Consider the following 21023-nt stretch of genomic DNA (forward strand, 5'->3'; position numbering starts at 1 on the left):
ATAAATATATACATAGATAAATGTAAATGCGTACTCATGCGTTTACATATGTATATACATATATCTGTGTGGGTTAAAGTTTAAATGACACCTACTTTGCAATCTCTAGTTTCCTGTTAATTCTTCTTCTCTGGGGAAACAGAAGAGTCTACCCAAGCCTATGCCAAGATGCCTTGTAACTTGGTTGAGGTCGTCGTCGTCTTTTTTTCATCGTCTAGTACTGAAAAACTTCAAACTGAAAGTTGAATAACGGGCCGGGTGGGAAATAAAGGCTCGACCCCGCGTTCTCAATTTCGCCCCCGCAGTCCCGGAGAGGGTCCCGCGCTCCAGTCGCTCTCCCCTTTGAGGGCAGGGGCTGGATGCGCGAGCGCCCCCCTCGGCGGCCACGCGTCCCCGCCCTCGGCCCCACCCCGCCGCGGCTGCCCCGGCGCGCCGTCCACACCCCTGCGCGCCGCTCCCGCCCGCTCGGGGATCCCCGGCGAGCCGCGCCACCGAGGGGGAGGTGTTCGGCCTCCGCGGAGAGGGAGACTGCAGGCTGCGTCCCCTTTAAAAGCCGCGAGCGCCGCGCCACGGCGCCGCCGCCGCCGCCGCCGTCGCCGCCGGAGTCCTCGCCCCGCCGCGCTGCGCCCGGCTTGCGCTGCGCCCGCCGCTCCGCTTCCCACACCCCGCCGGGGATTGGCAGCCGCCGCCGGACATCAGCCGCCACAGGCTCCGCCGCCGACCCGAACGACCTCGCGGCCAGCGCTTCGCGGATTACGGGGGGCTCCGAGGCACCAGCGCGCCGCAGACCTCGCGCGGGCTGGAGCGCCCGGCCGTGCGCGCCACTGCGCCGTGGCCTCGGCTGCCCGGGCCGCGCCAGAGCCGAGGACCGGCGCGCAGAGCGCCGGGGAGCCGGGAGCCGAGCCTGAGCGCCGCGATGCCGATCACCTACTGCCGAAGCTCGGGGGCCAGCGACACGGCGGTCGACGTGTGAGCGGACCCCAGGCTGGCCACAAAGCGCACCGCAGCTTGGCCCGGGGGCTAGAAGAGGGAGGGAAGAGCGCGGCCACCCGCCTCGGCGGCCCGGGACTCGGCTCGACTCGCCGGAGAATGCGCCCGAGGACGCCGGAGCGCCGGAGCCGCGGGGGTTTCAGCTGGCGAGCGCTAATGGGGGTGCGCTGGAGTAAGGCAGAGTGATGCGGGGGGGCAACTCGCCCGGCACCGAGATCGCCGCTGCGCCCTTCCCCGGACCCGGCGTCTCCCAGGATGGCTGCCCCGAGCCATGGGCCGCGGCGGAGCTAGCGCGGAGCGCCCGACCCTCGCCCCCCGAGTCCCGCAGCCGGCCCCACGCGGGGCCACGCGTCCCGCGGGCGCTGGTTCCTAAGGACAACGACAGCACCAGCTTTTCCTTTCTCCCTTCCCTTCCCTGCCCCGCACTCCTCCCCCTGCTCGCTGTTGTTGTGTGTCAGCACTTGGCCGGAGACTTCTTGAACTTGCAGGGAGAATAGCTTGCGCTCCCCACTTCGCGCCGGTGCCTTTGCCCCAACGGACCCAGCCTCGCCGCCTCCGGACCCCGCGCCCCTCCACTCCTCCGCTGGGCCAGACCCCGAGACGCCGTTCCCTGCGTGAGGAGAAGGACGGCCCCGCCGGCACCCGGGAGGAGGAGGAGGCAAAGGAAGGGAACCCGGTCCCTGCGCCAGGTCCTTGGACCAGAGCTTTTTCCATGTGGAGGCTCTTTCAATGGACGTGTCCCCGCGTGCTTCTTAGACGGTCTGCGGTCTCCTAAAGGTAGAGGACGTGGGCCCCGGGCTGACACTGGGGGGTTAGGCGCGGGGCCCGGGCGGCCGCTGCCGCTGAGCCGGTCCTGGGGCCGTGCCTGGCCAGACGTAAACAGACCCCCCTCCAGGTCCACGTGCTGCCGAGCCCCTGCGGGTATGTCCCCATCCGACCGCCCCCGGCGACCGTCAGCCTGGCCCTCCTGGCTCTCACTCTTCTGCCCCTCCTCCCTTCCCTCTCTTCAGTATTTTATTAGGGCTGTTAACACTTAGATGATTAAAAAAAAAAAAGTCGAATCCCTTCGGGAGGGTGGCCCCTGGATTTCACCCGTTAGTTGCCAACCTTTACGCCTTAACCATGGCCATCTTTCACCCTTCAAGTTTCTCAGAAAGACCTGCTCTCTACTCAGAGCCAAGTCCCATTTAGGAAAATACTAGAAGTTGGGGTTCTCCCTGTTTGTTTCCAGGAATGCAAGGGGGGCAGGACTTCAATACCACCTTCTATTGACACGTGAATTAACAGATACTGGTTGTTTACGTAATTTGAGGAATATACGTGTGTATCTTGACTGCATGGGAGTGGGGGGTTCGGGGTCGGAGTGGCCTGTCTTGACACCTCTGAGTCACACTTAGGTGTGGGCCACAAGTTGCAAGTGGCTTCGGAAGTTGTGGCCTTGAGTTTACTGGGTCTGGAAGTTATAGACTGTGTGTGTGTGTGTATGCGCGCGCGTGTATCAGGAAGTTCTATACAGTGCCTGTAAGGAAGTCACATGCACCATTCGTGCGTGTTTATATGCAAGCGAGCGCTGGGCAATGTGTTTGGGTTTGTGGGGAACGGAGGAGAGGTGTCAGACCAAGCGGTGGTTTCCCCAAGTTCCCTGCACAGGCTGTCAGCGCGAGTGTCACAGAAAAAAGGTGACAGTTGACGCTGGTGGGGTGTGTGTGCCTGTGTGCAAATCGTCTCAGATGAGAGTGAGATGGAAGGGGAAAAGCCTTCGGGCTCAGGAACTAGGGGCTTTCCATTCTCCCAAACGTTCGAGCTTCAGCTCCTTTGAAGTATCCCCTCGAGTACTGCAAACCAGGTGGGCACCCTGGAGGAGGCGGCAACGGACCGAGCGGGAGCCGGGGGACGCGGGGGTGGAAGGGGAGAGGGTTGGGCGGGGAACGCGGTGACTCACGTCGGCCCTGTCCGCAGGTCGACCATGGTGGCCGGGACCCGCTGTCTTCTAGCGTTGCTGCTTCCCCAGGTCCTCCTGGGCGGCGCGGCCGGTCTCATTCCCGAGCTGGGCCGGAGGAAGATCGCGGCATCCACTGGCCGCTCCTCGTCCCAGCCCTCGGACGAAGTCCTGAGCGAGTTCGAGTTGCGGCTGCTCAGCATGTTCGGCCTGAAGCGGAGACCCACCCCCAGCAGGGACGCCGTGGTGCCCCCCTACATGCTGGACCTGTACCGCCGGCACTCGGGCCAGCCGGGCGCGCCCGCCCCGGACCACCGGCTGGAGCGGGCGGCCAGCCTCGCCAACACCGTGCGCAGCTTCCACCACGAAGGTGAGTTGTGGAGCAGAGAGCGGGGACGGAGATGCGGGCGGAGAGTCACCTCCAAAAGCTCCCCACCGTGGGCCGACTGCTAGCATCCCTGGAAAGGCAGCTTGGCCTGGGCGCCGCCGCAGACGTTTCCATTCTTGCCTTTGAAAGAACGTTTCCGAACCTGGCTTTAACGCACTGCCTGTGTGGCGCGGGAGCCAGGGATTCCCCTTTGGTAAATCCGCACCCTTTTCCTGGCTTGCAGCCAGAAGAGCGACTCCTCCTCCAGGAACTGGAGAGAAGTCAAGTGATGGGGAAGATGCGGGCAAAAGGCATGCCCCTAGTCAGCTAAACGTGCAAGAATTTCCTAGGGGAGGGATGAAAAGGAGGGGGGCAGATTGGGATCTCTTTACGTCTGTTTGGAAGCCCTTACCCTGTAAGTCTGCTTCTCCTGCTTAAGCTAGGGTTTCAGGCTAGACACAGCCAAGGGCAGAATTTTCAGAGGTACTGTTGAAAAATCAAAAGCCTGGGGCCCCAAAGTCTTTCTAATTTACAGTTGATCTGGGCCTGGTTTGGACGATTTCGAATCCCTAAATAATCCCCGTGGGAGATCAATTCCACAATCAATCTTATTGTTTCCACAATGACTTCTTGTTTTGTACTTAAATCTGAGATGAACTCCCTAGTAGAGACAAGGCAAGCCTTCAGATAAAAGCTTTTGCAGTAGCTGCCTGTTTTTTTTTTCTTTTTATGAGCATTGAAATGTGGATTTTTTTTTCTTTTATGATACTGAATGTGGTTTTCCTAAGGTAGGAGATTTCTGCTTGTTTCATCAGAAAAGCATTTAGTGGATTTGAAATGTCTGAGAGAAGCTATTGACATCTTTTGTACCTAAGTTCTTGGATCAATTAGTCAAAAATACGTTCCAGTTTAGTTTTTTCCTACACTTTTAAATTCTCCTTTGGCTTTTAATACATTCCAAATAGAGCATGGGTTTCATCAAGTTCTAGAGAAAGGTCCAAAGCTGTATGTCACAGAACAACCTCTTGTAGGTTATTGGGGAATTGGCAGTAAAGTTCCCCTTTTCTTGCCTTGCCTTGAGGTAGTAAATTTCAAGTAGAAATCTATGCTCTGATATAAACAAATACGAAATGTTACAGCCAGGCACTTTCTCCCAGTGTGAAGGATGGCTACACTTGTGAGAACAGTACTGGGTATTGGAAAGAAGTCCCAAAGGCAGGTTGCATAACAAAAGGTACTTCTTTATCAAAGCAGCTGTACCCTGTGAAGGGGACACTGAACTGATAATCCATTTATCATAATCCATCATTTTCCAGCACATTTCCAAGTGAGGTGCTTTTTGCAGTAGACATCCAGTGGGAAAGGATCTAAGATATCATTCTACTCCTTCAGGATTTATTCACTGAAAGCAGAAGTTGTCTGTTGTCATATGTAGAAATGTTTTCACTCCTCTATGTTCTGTCAACATAACCTTGGGATGATTATAGATGCAGCTCATCATTCTCAGCTGATGCTGATGAGAATTGTTTTTCTGCATAGAAAAGTAGCGAGAGTAGCTATTTCAGTCACCTCTCCTGGAAGTTTAGCCTGGAACCACTCTTAACTATTTTTAAGGCCAGGAAGGTACTGTGTGTCTCTTCTAACTTAAAAGGAGGAACATTTAGGTCATTTGACGCCTAAAACATTCAGTTGCATGAGGGTTCTATCAGTGAAGTCTGTGTATTTCTCCTTCTTCCTCTAGAAGTGGCTTGATCAAAACTAAAGAGGCTACAAATTGAGTGTTATTTTAACTTAAATAACATGTTTGAGTTTATAAGTCAGAATTTATCATTTTAAAAGTATAAATGTTATGTGCAAAATAGTATGGAAGTTATCGACCTGCTTCCAGTCAACTTAAGAGTAATGTCAGATCTTAATGCAGTTACATGATAGAGAAAAGCCATGTAATTTTTTCCCTCAAATTTCATCAAATCCATTTCTTTTCTTGTTATGACTAGTGTATCATTGTTAGGCCACATAATGCATTTTTCGAAGACCATTTCATTTTTGTGGAACCCAGGATTTGGTTTTTATAAATACCCTGTGCCATGTATGGCACTAAAAATCTTTTAATAAACCATGTGATTAAGGCATCTGGCTTAAGAGCAGAACTTGGCTCATGCAACCTTAACGGGCATTTATTTGGTAGAGGACTAAAGGCCTGATTCCAAGAATTACCTGTTGGTTTTATTTGTGGGTGGGTTCTGGTGATTTGGTGAAATATAAGACCAGAGATACCATGGGTATCAGATATCAACCGCTGTATGAAGATAATGGGACCACATGGTAGGCAATCTGAAACAAAATTATCAGTTGTCATTTCTCCTATTAAACTTTGCTTAGTCCTGTGTATAATACTTTTCACTCAGGAGGACCCAAGTACTGCAACAATTTGTTTTCAGTCATTAAAAAGTTCTTTGGCCACATAGACCTTTCTCAACTGCCACTGAGGACAGAAAAATCACTTCTTCAACTGGAAATATTGTTCTTTGCTTTGCTGTAGTTAAAAACACATTGAAATTGGTGGACTTCATTGGCACTGCAAAAAGTCTTTATGCTTTCCCGTCAGAGTGGAATATAGAAGGACCATGTGCTTGCTCTCCAGACTCTGAAGGACACAGTCTTCTTTTTGTATGAAACAATGGAATTTATTTGCCTCCATGACTAAAGCCTTTGAAGAGAGATTAACCCTTTTCCCACAAATGTAATTATCATGAAAATATCCGTATAATAGGAGAGTTCAAGAAGCAGCGGCTGCCCTATGAGCTTGAGAACTTGTATCACAAATGCCCAGTGTAAGCAAAGGATTTGGACATACACGCCCCCCCAGAGCAATACTTACCTGATGCGCTTCTCTAGTATCCCCAGGTAGTTCAGTGTCCTTAAGAAGGGCCCCATCAGGTAGAACAGGCATTCTCTTTGGAAGCCTTTGGAGGTTGAAGCTTTGGTGCCCAACGATTGTTCTTGGACTAATATTTTCTGTCCTCCACTCTTTTGGTGGTTTCTCTGTATCGTTCTCATTGAGCTATTTTGTCTTTTTTTTAGACTTGTCCATTGTGTGTTTCACTAAGTTAGGTCAAAGGATGGTAAAAGGGCACATAGTCATTCCAAAGGTGTTGGAGCTAAGGGTGGGCAGAAGCTGGATCAGGGTTTGTGAGGATGACAGTACTTTTGCTTTAGTTGCCATATCTTTTGTTGTCTTTTCTTAAAAAAAACAAAACCAAACCCGTTTCCTTTTAATCTTCCTATTTTATATATCTTTTCTCCTTGATAATATTAATTCTCTAGCCATTATTTTATAGACTAGAAAATACTGTTTCTTATTCTCAGCTACTTTCAATTCATTTCAGGGCAGTGATTTCCAGTCTTACTGATTTGCTATAGCATCCTCCAGGTTTTTGTTGTTTTTGTCTTAATGGCCATTTTTGGTCCAAAGAGTGTTGCAAAATTCTCAAAACATAACGAGAATTCCCTTTTCTGCTAAAACTCACCATTCTTGAGGACAGAAAGGCAGCTGCAAGATATCAGTGGTTTCGGACAAGATCTGCATGTCCCAGGGGGCCTTGCCACTGTACCCTCTTACTCTTTAGTTGTGTCTTCTCCCCACCATACGTGGGTGATAGTATATTTCTATCCTTTTGGTTGGGAAAGAACTCACACTGTGGTTATTACTGTAGCAAATATAAATGTGCCCCTAATGGTTTTGACATTTACTTGAGTTTGTTTGTATGTTTGTTTAAGACTTTATTTATTTGAGAGAGAGAGAGAGAGAGAGAGAGAATGAGAGAATGAGTAGGGGGAGGGGGAGAAGGAGAAGCAGACTCCCTGCTGACCAGAAAGCCCAAAGTGAGGGATCCCAGGACCTGGAGATCATGACCTGAGCTGAAGGCAGACCCTTTAACCAACTGAGCCACCCAGGCGCCCCTTGCTTGAGATTTTGACTCCTCCCCCGTGTTAGGTAGTGGCGCCTAGTGGCCAGAAACTTGGGAACTGCAGTAGACTCACGTTCATAGATCTGCTCTTCATTTATTAGTTCTGTGACCTTAGGAAAGTCACATACCTCTCTGAGCTCCAACAATTTCATTTCCAAAATGGAGATAATAAGAGTCCCTACCTAAACAGTTTGTTGTGAGATGATTCCTGTAAAGATCTTAGTGCCAGACGGGGCACAAAGAAGCCTCCAGCATGCTAGATGCGTTATCCTGATGATTTCTTTCTCTAATGACCAGTTCCCCCACTTGTCTAGGGAAGAGGAGGCCAGAGTGAACCCAGGCTGGCTGAGGGAATTCAGCCTCATCTTTTGTATTATTTGGATGTAGATGAGTAATTGACAGAGTGTAGATGATTAAATTAGAACTTCATTTTTGGAGGAGAGGTCAAATGTCACTGGTGCCTTATTTTTCTTTACTTCCCCACATTTCTGCAACATAGCTCCATCTGTTTGCATAAGGACTTAGAGGTTCAAGAACGCAGGTCTAAAACAGGCTGGAATACCCAAATCCCTTGATCAGTTCAGCTTATTCAAAAGGGTTATTTACAGAGAATTAATAACTATATAAGCCTCTAAAAGAGCATACATTATCTGCTTAGGTAAATGCTCTATATTTTCAGAATCCCCAGGTGTGGTGTGATGATGTGCAGCTCTTTTTTCTTTACTTACTTCAAATAGGTTTTGATTTTTCTTCCCTTAAGAAGAAATTCATTCCTTGCAGATCAAAGGAAGTGGTGGTAGGTGTCCCAAACTTGAGCAGTTTTTTACTGGGTTTGGAGTTGTCTGACTTACCTCTGTGACCTGCGTCCACAGGGGTGTCACCGGAGTCCTTTGTATTAAGGACAAATAGAGGTTCTTAATGAAGCTGGGAAGTCAGGGAAAGGTCTTCACTTTACTTACTGTTTAATAGTGCAGTTCTTCCCTTTGCGAAGTTAGTTGCTAAGTGATTATCCTCTCTGCTGCTTAACTTTGTGAGATTTTGAAGTACATGAAATTGCTGTTTTTTTTTAACATGTCAAGTCTAGTCAAATAGTGACAATTTTATATGATTCACTTCAGTCTTAGATTTATCTTCTGGAAGGTCATTCTATTTTATGCCTTTTTTATACCCATCTTTACTCATTTTACCTGTATTTCATGCTGCTCTTGGTGAGTGTCCATTATCATCCTCTGGCTGCTTGTGTGTGTGTGTGTGTGTGTGTGTGTGTGTGTTGTCCCCTTGTGTCTGTGTGTGCTCATGTCTGTATGTGTTCATAACTTCTTTCTTTTTCATTTATGGATTTGGAATCAGTTTTTGTTGCAATTGTGATTTCTCTGGGCACCTTATTAATACAGCTGTTCAGTAAATGCCCTGGATAATTTGCCTTTCCTCCCCCCCTCTTTAAAAGAAAAGAGTGTTCTTAGGTGTGCTGCTATCAGAGAAGTCAGTAGTTCAAGCCAGATCTGGCTTTATGTCATTACATCTGGGGGACACTGCTGATTTTATTTTTCTTTGGTATCTGTTGGCTTCTCTGCTAAAAGAACACCTTCAGTGGAAACATTAGAAGGCCCCTGAATTACAGGGAGGAAAGAAAAGAAGGAGCTAAACACAATCCTTGATACTTGTTGGAGCCATTGAGGAGAGCCCTGCTCTGATTGGTTGGAGAATTATTTTAAAAATAAAATAAGACAAAATCAGAGAGGGAGACAAACCATGAGACTCTTAACTATAAGAAACAAACTGAGGGTTGCTGGAGGGGAGGAGGGTGGGGGGATGGGGAAACTGGGTGATGGGCATTAAGGAGGGCTCATGATGGAATGAGCACTGGGTGTTGTATGCAACTGGTGAATCACTGACCTCTACCTCTGAAACTAATAATACACTAGATGTTAATTAATTGAATTTAAATAAAATAAAACAAAAAATAAAAATAGTGCCTGGCCTAAAGTACCATTAGCTTAGAGTGTGAATAGCTCCCAAAAGGTATTCCCAACAGGTGTAGAGTAGCAGGCGTGAGGGGACCATGGAGGGTTTACTTCTTGGCCTAATACTCTCCCTGTCCCAAGCATATGAGCTTTGGAAGATCTTTCTGTTCTGAGTCCCTGGCTGTCCACCCAAGGACTCACTTCTTATTCCTTGGCTGACACTACTGTTTCTTCTCCTCCTTTTTGTATTATTTGGCAAGAATCACTTTAAAATATGCTCCTGGAATTTACATTTGAATGTGAAAAGCATCCTTTAAAACCTTGACCCTGTAAGGGCAATCTGTGAGCTCCTAGCATCGACTCACCTGGGGAGCTTGCTGGAAATGCTGAATCTCAAGTCCTACTCCAGGCCCACTGAATCAGAATCTGCATTTAAAGACTTAAGGTGTCTTAGGTGTTTTGTATGAAGATTGAAGTTTGAGAAGCATCCCCTTAAAGCATTACTCCATGATTTGGTGTAAACTGTCCCTCTTGAACTTGGCACTTCCACTTAGCTTGCAGTCATGACTGGTGCTTTGATGATGAAGGTTTATACAAGTAAAACCTCTGAGTTGAGTGATCTTAAGTAATTCTCCTTTGCTATCTACATTCTCTGAACAACTTATAGCTGCTTGACGGAGGGGAAATACAACCATAAAATTAATATAGTTTCCTATATTTAAATTTAAGTTTTAAAATTTAAATTCAGGAATCAAATCAGAAAGAGCTTTTATGCATAGCCCACTTAAATGGTTTATTTTGAAGTGATGATACTAGATACAGAATGTTTATTCTGTAGTAGTATGGTGAAATTATCCCTTATGAATCTCATGATGGTATTTTTATAAATTTTCATAATTTTTTTGGTTTTGGGTCTATTTGGTAGGTGTGTGTTTTTAATATGGTTTTTTTTTTTTTTAAGGACAAAGGAATTGAAGAGAGTCATTTTTTTTTTTCTTACAAAACTATCTACCACGAAATTTGGTTTTTGAGGTCATAAGGAGGTGAGAGAACAAGACAACAGTTAGGAAGTTCCTTCTTTTGAAATTGTCTGGCCTTAATTACTACGGTATCTTAGTACCACCCTTACGCTTCCAAAGAAGTCGATCCCTGTAAATGCCTTTGTCTCTGGACTTGGAATAAAATAGTAGGGTGTGCTTTGCAAAATGTCATCGTTGATGTTGAGTTTCAGACTCTTTAATTAGGAAACTGAAATCTGTATATTGAGATTTGTAAATCATCTAAATTGCAGAGTAATGTTTTAGAATACTGTTTAAGGGATTGACATTAAAGCCTTTTTCTTTTTAAGAAATGCAATAATTTCCTCAAATCCTCACTCATTAGACCTCTACTAACTATAGTGCTGACTTTTTTTTTTTGCCCTAAAGTCTGTGACTTCCAAAGAAATGCTTCAGTGTTTTCCCCATTATTATAGCCACCTGGAAGCAGTATTCATGTATGGGACTAAAAACGTCACAATGAAAAACAAAACAAAACAAAACAAAAAAACCTAACAACAAATTGTGAAGTTTTGCTTCATGGTCTGCATGTCGACATAAATGTACAGAAAAGGGAGGCTTTCTTTTTATCTGAAGGGGAAGTTTTTATTTTCTAGTTGCAGACTTTTACATGGGTTAAATCAAACCCTGAAATGAGGTTTACAAATTCTCATATATCATCAGATTGTCATTACTTACTTTACTGAATGGTTTTTTTCTTTTTCTTTTCCACCTGTTTTTATGTCAAATTAGAATCTTTGGAAGAACTGCCAGAAATGAGTGGAAAAACAACCCGGAGGTTCTTCTTTAATTTAACTTCTATCCCTACCGACGAGTTTATCACCTCAGCAGAACTTCAGGTTTTTCGGGAACAGATGCAGGAAACTTTGGAAAACAATAGCAGTTTCCATCACCGAATTAATATTTATGAAATTATTAAACCTGCGGCAGCCAACTTGAAGTTCCCCGTGACCAGACTTTTGGACACTAGGTTGGTGAATCAGAACACAAGCAGGTGGGAGAGCTTTGATGTCACCCCTGCTGTGATGAGGTGGACGGCACAGGGCCTCGCCAACCACGGATTTGTGGTGGAAGTGACCCACTTGGAGGAGAACCAAGGTGTCTCCAAGAGACACGTCAGGATTAGCAGGTCTTTGCACCAAGATGAGCACAGCTGGTCACAGATCAGGCCACTGTTAGTAACGTTTGGCCACGATGGGAAAGGACACCCCCTCCACAAAAGAGAAAAGCGCCAAGCAAAACACAAACAGCGCAAACGCCTTAAGTCCAGCTGTAAGAGACACCCTTTGTACGTGGACTTCAGTGATGTGGGGTGGAATGACTGGATCGTAGCACCCCCGGGGTACCACGCCTTTTATTGTCATGGGGAATGCCCTTTTCCCCTGGCAGATCACCTGAACTCCACTAATCATGCCATTGTTCAGACGTTGGTCAACTCCGTTAATTCTAAGATTCCCAAGGCGTGCTGTGTACCAACGGAACTCAGTGCTATCTCCATGCTGTACCTTGATGAAAACGAAAAGGTCGTATTAAAGAACTATCAGGACATGGTTGTGGAGGGTTGTGGGTGTCGTTAGCACAGCAAAATGAAATAAATAAATAAATATATATATATTTTAGAAAAAAGCAAAAAAAAAAAAAAGCAAAAAAAAAAACCAAGTTGACACTTTAATATTTCCCAATGAAGACTTTATTTATGGAATGGAATGGAGAAAAAAAAAACAGTTATTTTGAAAATATATTTATATCTACAAAAAGAAGTTGGGAAAACAAATATTTTAATCAGAGAATTATTCCTTAAAGATTTTAAAGTGTATTTAGTTGTACATTTTATATGGGTTCAACCCCAGCACATGAAGTATAATGGTCAGATTTATTTTGTATTTATTTACTATTATAACCACTTTTTAGGAAAGATAGCTAATTTGTATTTATATGTAATCAAAAGAAGTATTGGGTTTGTACATAATTTTCCAAAAATTGTAGTTGTTTTCAGTTGTGTGTATTTAAGATGAAAAGTCTACATGGAAGGTTACTCCGGCAAAGTGCTTAGCACATTTGCTTTTTTGCAGTGCTACTGTTAAGGTCACAAGTTCAAGTCCAGAAAAAAAAGTGGATAATCCACTCTGCTGACTTTCAAGATTATTATATTATTCAATTCTCAGGAATGTTGCAGAGTGGTTGTCCAATCCATGAGAACTTACGTCCTTATTAGGTAGAATATTTGGATAAGAACCAGAAATTGCTGATCTAATTTAGAAACACTCCCCTACCCCTTAATTTGCAGAAAGAATAAAGCAGGACCAATAGAAATAATTAGGAAAATGATAAACCTGCAGGAAAGTGAATGATGGTTTGTTGTTCTTCTTTCCTAAACTAGTGATCCCTTCAAAGGGGCTGGTCTGGCCAAAGTATTAAATAAAACATAAGATTTCTTCATTATTAATATTGTGGTCATGTATATTTAAAATTGATATGTAGTGGCTCTCATGAAGAGCTGGAAATTGATTTGTATTTAACTGTTACCTCATCTGGGAGCTCTTTATGCTCAGAAGGACCCAGTTTTCTGACTTTGCCCAACACACAGCAAAATTGTGCCCATCATGTTTTCTGCCCACCTCCTCTTCTCTGTGGGATCAGCTTGTTTTTCTTTCCAAGGTTATGTGAACACATTTCTCCAAATGTCAAATCTCTTTCAGATAATAAATATCAGAGCCCTGGCATTTCATTCTATAAAGTCCAACCTGTAAGAGAAAATGGTGCATTTGTACAGCATTCATGATGATTACCTCGTGTTTTCCTTTTTGCTTCTGAAGTTACTTGTTTTGGAGGGGGGTGGGGAAAAGGCAAGGAATGGTTGGAAATGTGCGAGCAAGTCACTTGATAATTGATATTTGCCTCAAAGGAATTAGCCACGATTTAGTATTTCACGCGACCCTCTTTGGGGCTCATGATTTAGGAGAAAGATTTAAGAGCAAACCAAAGCTCCAAAATAAGCAAAACCTGGGAAACCCAAGATAAAGTTTCAGAGATGATATCCCATGCAACAGAGGCAATGGTGCCAAAAAATTAGAAAGGGAAAGTGTCTAAGATCAGCTTCTACAAGGACATCTGCCAATTGGACAGAAGCCCAAGCAGAACGAAGTCAAATTAGGCCATTCAGTGTGAACTCTTGCAGCGGCGGGGCCTCTGTGCTCTGTGTCGAAATCAGACCCACAGAAGGGTTCGGTGGGTATGTCTGTACAGCCAGGCAACCCACAACTCCCCACTATTTTATTGGAAGTGTTTTAGGTCAACGTCTAGGACTCTGTGTTGCCTCTGATCCTGCTGTGATTGATGAGGCCTAGTTCTAATCTTCCCTAGCCTTGCCTTGGAACTGGCTGAAAAAAAGAGTGTGCTCGTCAAGGAACAGACTTTTATAATCAGGTTCTCCCCTGGAATTAACTTGTGATGACCATGAATGTAGTTACATTTTGATTGCGATAGATTTAACCCTTGCCTTGAGAGTAGGTAGACTGTGTTTTTGAATTAACACTAGTTATCTTTTACTCCTTCCGCTTTAAAAGTCTTTCTATTCTCTTTCATGCCTATCCCCGTTGCTCTTGCATAGGTGAGAGTCAATCATGTTAGAACTAACTTTGGAGGGCAGGATGATCTCTGTCCTCCAGCCACCCTTCACCCACACTTGGCATGGAGGTGGGGGACAGACTGCACTGTTTTAACATCTTAAATAATAAATAACCCATGTTTTCTCATCTCCAAACACTCTAGATGAGAGCGTTAGATTATAGCACAAGAATTTCCATCCATTTGGCAATTCAACCCATTCTTTTGATTTTTCTGCTTCATTGGTTCTGATTTTGTTAAAATGGTTTTCAGTGATATCAACTCAAATGTGTTCTCTTGCATGTTTTATATGTGTGTATATAAACTATACACAAACATGTAAATATATACACATATACGTAATTTGTATAAAAACCTATGAAGATATGTGATATATATTACATATGTATACATGGAGGTATTTTCAGCTTCAGTTTAGTCTCAGAGATTTTGTAATAGTTGAGGACTCTGACCTTGGCAGCTCATTTGAGAAACAGAATATTCTTACATACATTCTACATTCTCACAGATGTTTCGGCTCACACTCTCCATTCTGAGAAAAAGTGTCATAACTAACTCCGTGACACTGAATCTTCTGAATCTTCAGCGGTTATTCTGTAGGAATCTTTGAATCCTTTTAGAGTTGGCTTTAAAAAAAATGTATTAGTTTCTGAATTTTGGAGGATCACCTTTCAAAATTGATTAAATTGTGTCATGTGTTTTTGCGCTCGTCTTGGGCTGTGTGCTCTCCCTGGCATGGTTTTAACCTGTACATCAGGTCCAGATTGCTCTTTTCATTTTTTGCCTTCAAAATTGGGGAGGGGGAAGGTGGAAGTTTACAAATTTATCTGTACTTCCATCTTTTCATAATTTCTACTCCAATTGCTGCTTTGAATTGTACCTCAAGAGGCCAAGATTATCGCTAGATAATCTTAATGATCTATGTCTTTTCCCTCAATTTTTTACTGGAGGTGGAGAAATCATTTGTGCTTTCTTAAAGAGTGTGTTTCTTTTCTGCAGTCATTAATGTTAAGATATTGGTTCACTGAATGTTAGATGCCACAGCGCCCAGTCTGTCACAAGGCAAAAGGAACATAGCCTTGCAATAAATAATTGAAGTGTAGAATAAGTATGATACAGATGGGTAATTACAAAGAACCAAGATTGCCCTATTCCTTTCCTGGTTTATTTGTTTAGGGGGCGAGTAGGATGAGATGGATACAACGCAAGTCTGCTTCACTCATGTAAAATGGTTTTCCTTTTCATCTCTACTTTGTTGACACAAATTATAGCCTTTACGGTATTCTCCAGGGCAGAGTTTTGTTGTTGTTGTTGTTGTTGTTGTTGTTGTTGTTGTTTTAAACTATCTCCCTGCTCTGCAAATTTCAAAGTGAACTCCTACCTAACTTGGGGGACCAATGCTCTAAAGAAAACATCTTAGATTTTAATGTGCATATGAATCACCAGTACTGCCTCAAGGGGAATGCAAATCGATGTGTACACAGACCCCTTGAGATCATGTTCTAACATAGGTTCTGTTTCAATGAATCTGAGATGGGGCCCGAGAGTCTGCATTTCTAAGACGCACTAGCCCATGGACTACACTTTGAATAGCAAGGTTCTGATAATTATCTTCTCAATCACAAGAGCAGAAAGTTGGACTGAGTTGAGGCCCCTCTCTAAGAAGTAGTACTTAAGGGAAAAAAAACAACAAAACCTGTATACAGGATGGTATTTGAATACATTTCACCATATCTGAAATGATGTTCTACATATTTTTTTCAAAGGCATTCTTTTCCCCCACAAGATGACTGGCAATTTTGTGTTCTAGCCACCCTCAGACATGAAAACACTTGGTTGCTTATCTTGTAAAATCTGCTCTGCTTGCTTGCTTGGGCATGTACGCAGTCAGTTTAGTCAAATACGTGTCAGTACATCTATGTGGATGGGGGAGCAGGTGCAAGCCCTTAACGTACTTTAAAAAAGTTTAACACTTAAGTCAGTCCACTGAGTTGATCCCGTGTGATCTTAGTGCCAAGCGTCTGAGTTAAAAGTTTTCCCTTTGAAGGCAGCAAATAGATGTCATACATTTGAAGCATTTGTTTATACTAAAAATGATACTTGATTTTTTTTTTTTTAAAGTTCTAAGTTCACTGTAGAACACCACTGAGCCTAGAGGGTGATATAAAGCTTCCCAGGCTGGTATTTGAGGTTTGATTTAATGGATATTGGAATTTATGATGAATAAGGTACTGAGGTAAATGGGCTCAGGCTAGAAAAAGCAAAAGGAATTGATTTCCCTGTGAGGTGGGGGGGTCAGCAAAGAAAAAACTTCGTGTTGGTGCCTCCTTTTCAGCAAAATGTCCTATGAGGGTTGTGTGTTCAGCAACTTCATTTTTACTTTTTAGGGGACTGCTATGAAGATTTCTTTTTTTAAAGATTTTATTTATTTATTTATTTGAGAGAGAGAGAGAGAGAAAGAGAGAAACAGCATGAGAGGGGAGAGGGTCAGAGGGAGAAGCAGGCTCCCCGCTGAGCCGGGAGCCCGATGTGGGGCTCCTAGGACTCTGGGATCATGACCTGAGCCGAAGGCAGTCGCTTAACCAACTGAGCCACCCAAGCGTCCTGCTATGAAGATTTCTTATAAGCAACACAGATTTGAGAATTTGTGGAAATGTTGGAATGAATGAATTCCTAACCTCCAACACCCTTTGTGTGTGTATATATATATAATATATATATTAATATATCAACATACACTGTATATCTGTACACGTTCCTAACACACACACACACACACACACACACACACACATACACACACACATATACACATAGATCTTTTCCCCATATAGCCAAAGGAAACATTTTGATTTGCTCCTGTCTCGAGTCCATATGCTGAGTGGAGGGCACCTAGTATCTTGTTGTTGTTGGGTTTATCATTTCATGTAGGTCTCTACATTTTGAGTGGAGTCCCTCTGAGGTGCTTGAGCAGTATGCCAGATGCTGACTCGAACCCCCACGTCAGGGCTGTGTTTGCCCCTCGCCCTGGGCCTCACTCCAAGGCAGGGCCAGGAGTCCATTATTGTTGCAGTCCGCTCCGATGGGGAGATCTCTCTGCAAACCACCGATTTGCTCAAAGCTTCCCTCATAAGGAGCAGGATCTCATCTGGACTGCATTTACACTGGAACCACTTGGCCACAACACTATGAGAGAATAATTATTGAACTATTTTACTGTACAACTATTTCCAAATTGTTGATTTTTTATTGATTTCAGGAGGCAAGCTAATTGCCCCATGGCAACTTGATGTGAACGTTTAATGAAGATCAGGAAACAGAGTTTATGAAAAGCTTTTGTATAGTAACTGCAAAGTTTCAAGAACTGTTTTATACTTCCTGACAGTGCTGGGCCTAGCTTAATGGTTTGTTTTTACTACTTAAGAGTGTAAACCTTGCTTTAGCCCGGTGTGTGGAAACTAGACCCTCATCCCGCATTACGCATTTCCAAGTTGCTTTTTACTCACTCCTGACTTCCTTTCCTGCCCTCGACAATCAGGACTTTTTCTGTTTTAATTGCCTGAAAGCAAGTTTCTATCTTTGCATGCTGAGGATCTTAACATACACGCGCACACACTCATGAAGTTAAGTGTCTGTATTGTTTCACTTTGTTTTGGGTGGAGTTTCTTGTCTGCACTTGGTTGCTAGACAACCAAGCAGACACAAGTTAAAGATTGAAAAGGCATTTTTAAAGATGTCGAATCCTGGCGGCTGAACTATTTTATCTTTGTCTTAATATGGAAGGCTTAGTTTTCTTACCAGGTTACCCTTCCTTTTGTTGGGTAGTTGGCCGGTAGGAGATTTTTTTTTGAAGTCGAGCTCTTAAGGTATTATCTGCTTGAGAACTATCTTAAGTGTTGTTCCCGTTTGCTGGAACACACTTCCCACCTGAATGGACAAGAAAAAGCCAGCTTAGTTTCCAAGGGTGTGTTTTAAATCACTAATAAAGCTGAGCTCCAGCTCCCAGCCACTTTGATTGTTGTGGGGCAAAGAGGTGGAGAAGAGATCGCTTTCTGAGGCAACGTCCAGGCTTTGTGGAGAACACCGTCTCTGAGGAGCTGCATTTGGTTTTTTGGTGGACCGGATTGGAAATGTTTCTAAAAATTCTTAAAAGCCTAATTTTAAATCAAAGTCATGTAAATTGCTCATTTTAGTAAGGTGTTTCAGGAGCATGTTATAAATACACGATCTTTATACATCTGCCAAGTTGGACGTGTGTTCACAAGTTCGCCTTGCATGTGTACACAGTTTGTAGCCGACGTGCTTTCCTCACTCTGGGTCTGCCCTTTTCCCTTGTTCATCTTCTGAGATGCTGCCTCCCTGTCTCTCCTCTTCGCAGGGTTCCCCATGCTGGAATTCGGTCAAATCCATGGAAAACTTGACCAACTTTACTGATTCATTTACAGGCAGGATTTCCTGGCATGGGGATCAAACAGGGAGCCCTAAAGTTTGTTCATCACAGGCTGTCTTGGAAATGAGGATCTTCTGAAGCCTGTCTAGCCTGTACATATAAATTTGACAAAATGTTCTCCTATAAAGAAACCTTACCACTGACTTAAAAATTGCTCAGTCACCTGGTTTAAGCAGTAAACCTGCAAGTTCTCACCAGCACATTAGTATTATCAATATTAGAAGGTACAATACTTAAACACCAGGACCTTGAAATGATTTGGACTGCAAACCTCATGACAATCAATAGATGAGCTAAATAGAGATAGGAAAATAGGCCCAGGAGAAGATTCTAATATTTTCTAATCTCGTAGGATTAAGTGCGTGTTTGCTGCCTGAAGATAGCTTGGCTGAATAAAAGAAAATGGAGAACATTGGAGAAGCTAGGGTTTTTTTTGTGGTTTAATACACACACACACACACACACACACAAGATCTTTGATCACACAAAAAATAGATATGATGATATTCAAAAATCACTCATGAAAAATCACCACTGAGGCTGAAACACCGCCACCCCTTTGAACTTCCCAGAAATGGCACATAATACATGGACTTGTCCCCACCCCAAGAAGTTTCCTTAATTACTATCCCTAAGATGAACAGTAGTGTTAGTTTCTTTTCTTTTTTTTTTTAAGATTTTATTTGAGAGAGAGCATACTAGAGAGAAAGAGAAAGAGCGGGCTCGCACAAGCCAGAGGAGGGGGAGAAGGTGAAGCAGACTCCCCACTGAGCAGGGAGCCCAGTGTGGGGCTCCACATAACCCTTTCCATTGTGATGTTACAGAACATTTTACCTGTGTAGAGAAGGGCTTAGAAGTTACTTTTGATGGCTCCCTTTTTATATAACTGGGAAGAAAGAAGTTTTTGAGCTAAAGAATTCTAGAATCCTTTTACCAACAACAGCAATCCTAAAGAAAAGATAACCCTGCCTTTTTGGGGAAATATATCTCTGGAAGGTTGTCATCATATAATATGGAAATGAGCTCCAGACTCTCTCTCTCTCTTTTGTGAGTACCTTTCAGGCCTGAATATCACTTTCACGGATGAGGCCAGGTTGAGGTCTGGATGTCGGAAGGATCTGTTTAACCTCACCCCTTGACGTACTCTTGGGTTCACTAAGGTAATTTTAGGACATAGTGTGAAGGAGTAGAAGGGATACTGATAGACATTCCTAAAGTACAATTAGGTGCATTCTCATAGCATGGTGAGCAGTATCTCAAAGAGCTCCCATTTCTAGAACTTTTAAAAACAGGACAATGAAACTGCCAGGGCGCCTGGGTGGCTCCGTTGGTTAGTCATCTGCCTTCAGCTCAGGTCATGATTCCAGGGTCCTGGGATCGAGCCCCACATTAGGCTCCCTGCTCAGCGGGGAGTCTGTTTCTCCCTCTCCCCCTCCTCCTGCTTCTGCTTGCACATTCTCGCTCTCTTTCTCTCTAGCATGCTCTCTCTCAAACAAATCTTAAAAAAAAACCAAACTGCTGTTCACCTTGGGGATAGTAATTAAGGAACTTCTTAGGATGGGGACAAGTCCATGTATTATGTGCCATTTCTGGGAAGTTCAGTGTTTCAGCCTCAGTGGTGTAAAACTAAGAGCCTCCCTCTATAACAGCTGTGGCCCAATCACAAATCTCAGGAAGGCTCCTGCCTCGTAGACCTGTGGGGCATTGACCTCTGGGTCCCAAAGGAGTTGGGATTCACAAGGCTGTCCAGTGATGAGGTAAGTTAAGTGGTGGTCCTTCTCTGGCTGGAGTGCAAATTGGTACCTTTGGTTTTGTACCCATCACTTAACCTGATCCTCCAAAACCAATTAGAATTTTCCTATAGTTCTATTTCACATTAGCTCTCCTTCTCATTTCCTTCCTCTGGGTATTAGGACCTTCTGGGAGATAAGGAAATATGTTAGTAAAAGAGGAGCTGGAAAAACCAACCTGACTGGACATGAAGTGAGAGGGATTTGGTCCTCTGTCATCACAAACCTGAGAGTTTGTTGAGCACAACTGAAACTGTGCTGAAGGTCTCTTCTGAGATGCCAACTTGGAGAAGGCACAAAATCCTATTGTTATTTTTCATTTCCATGGTGATGGGACTGAGTTTTGGGAGACAAGTAACTTCACAGACTTACCTCGTGGAAAATGCTTGTTGTGGGGTGAGATATGGCGCCCCTCCAAGCCATAACCCAGCCTCTGAGGTGCTGGGGAGAAGGGCCGCTCCAGTGAGTGGGGGAGGGAGGGAGGGAGCAGGGAGCCAATTGGCCTTCTGTGGAGTGTAAGCACAGAGCAAAGTGCTCCGCTTTGCAGCCAGAAACAGTGATTCATTTAATTTTAATTTTGACATTAGCATTTTTCTCATGACTCATTTGATAATTTCATATGGAATTTAAAAGGCTGAAACAGTTATTTACTTTTTAGGAACTTAAAACATTCACCAGGTAGAATACACTTTTATCCTCCCATACACAAGATGCCCTTAAGACTTCATTAGGGTAAAAAAAAAAAAAAAAAAAGAAGGGGCATTTCTCCCACCCTTGCCCTCCTAGCTCCAATATGTGTGCTTCTACCCTAGCTGATCGTCTTACTAATGTTGACCAACTATCAGGCAGCCTGTTTCATCTTAACGT

The 21023-nt window shown here is 44.1% G+C and overlaps 1 protein-coding gene across 1 annotated transcript; it reads left to right on the forward strand.

The window, feature by feature from the left end:
• Positions 1-607: 607 nt before the first annotated feature.
• On the forward strand, positions 608-13012 carry BMP2 (bone morphogenetic protein 2). Its single transcript, XM_025876220.2, has 3 exons — positions 608-1767; positions 2950-3299; positions 11022-13012. Exons 2-3 carry the CDS (start codon positions 2957-2959, stop codon positions 11864-11866), a joined length of 1188 nt encoding a protein of 395 aa, XP_025732005.1. The 5' UTR covers positions 608-1767; positions 2950-2956; the 3' UTR covers positions 11867-13012.
• The last annotated feature ends 8011 nt before the right edge of the window (positions 13013-21023 follow it).

This window comes from Callorhinus ursinus, unplaced genomic scaffold, assembly GCF_003265705.2.
Source record: "Callorhinus ursinus isolate GAN/ISIS: 27379988/994484 unplaced genomic scaffold, GSC_fseal_2.0 scaffold29, whole genome shotgun sequence".
Classification (NCBI taxonomy): Eukaryota; Metazoa; Chordata; class Mammalia; order Carnivora; family Otariidae; genus Callorhinus; species Callorhinus ursinus.

Coding starts and splice junctions, on each gene's coding strand:
- BMP2 (XM_025876220.2), top strand. CDS start 2,957: ATGGTGGCCGGGACCCGCTGTCTTCTAGCGTTGCTGCTTCCCCAGGTC. Junction 3,300..11,021: donor GCGCAGCTTCCACCACGAAG/GTGAGTTGTGGA, acceptor ATGTCAAATTAG/AATCTTTGGAAGAACTGCCA.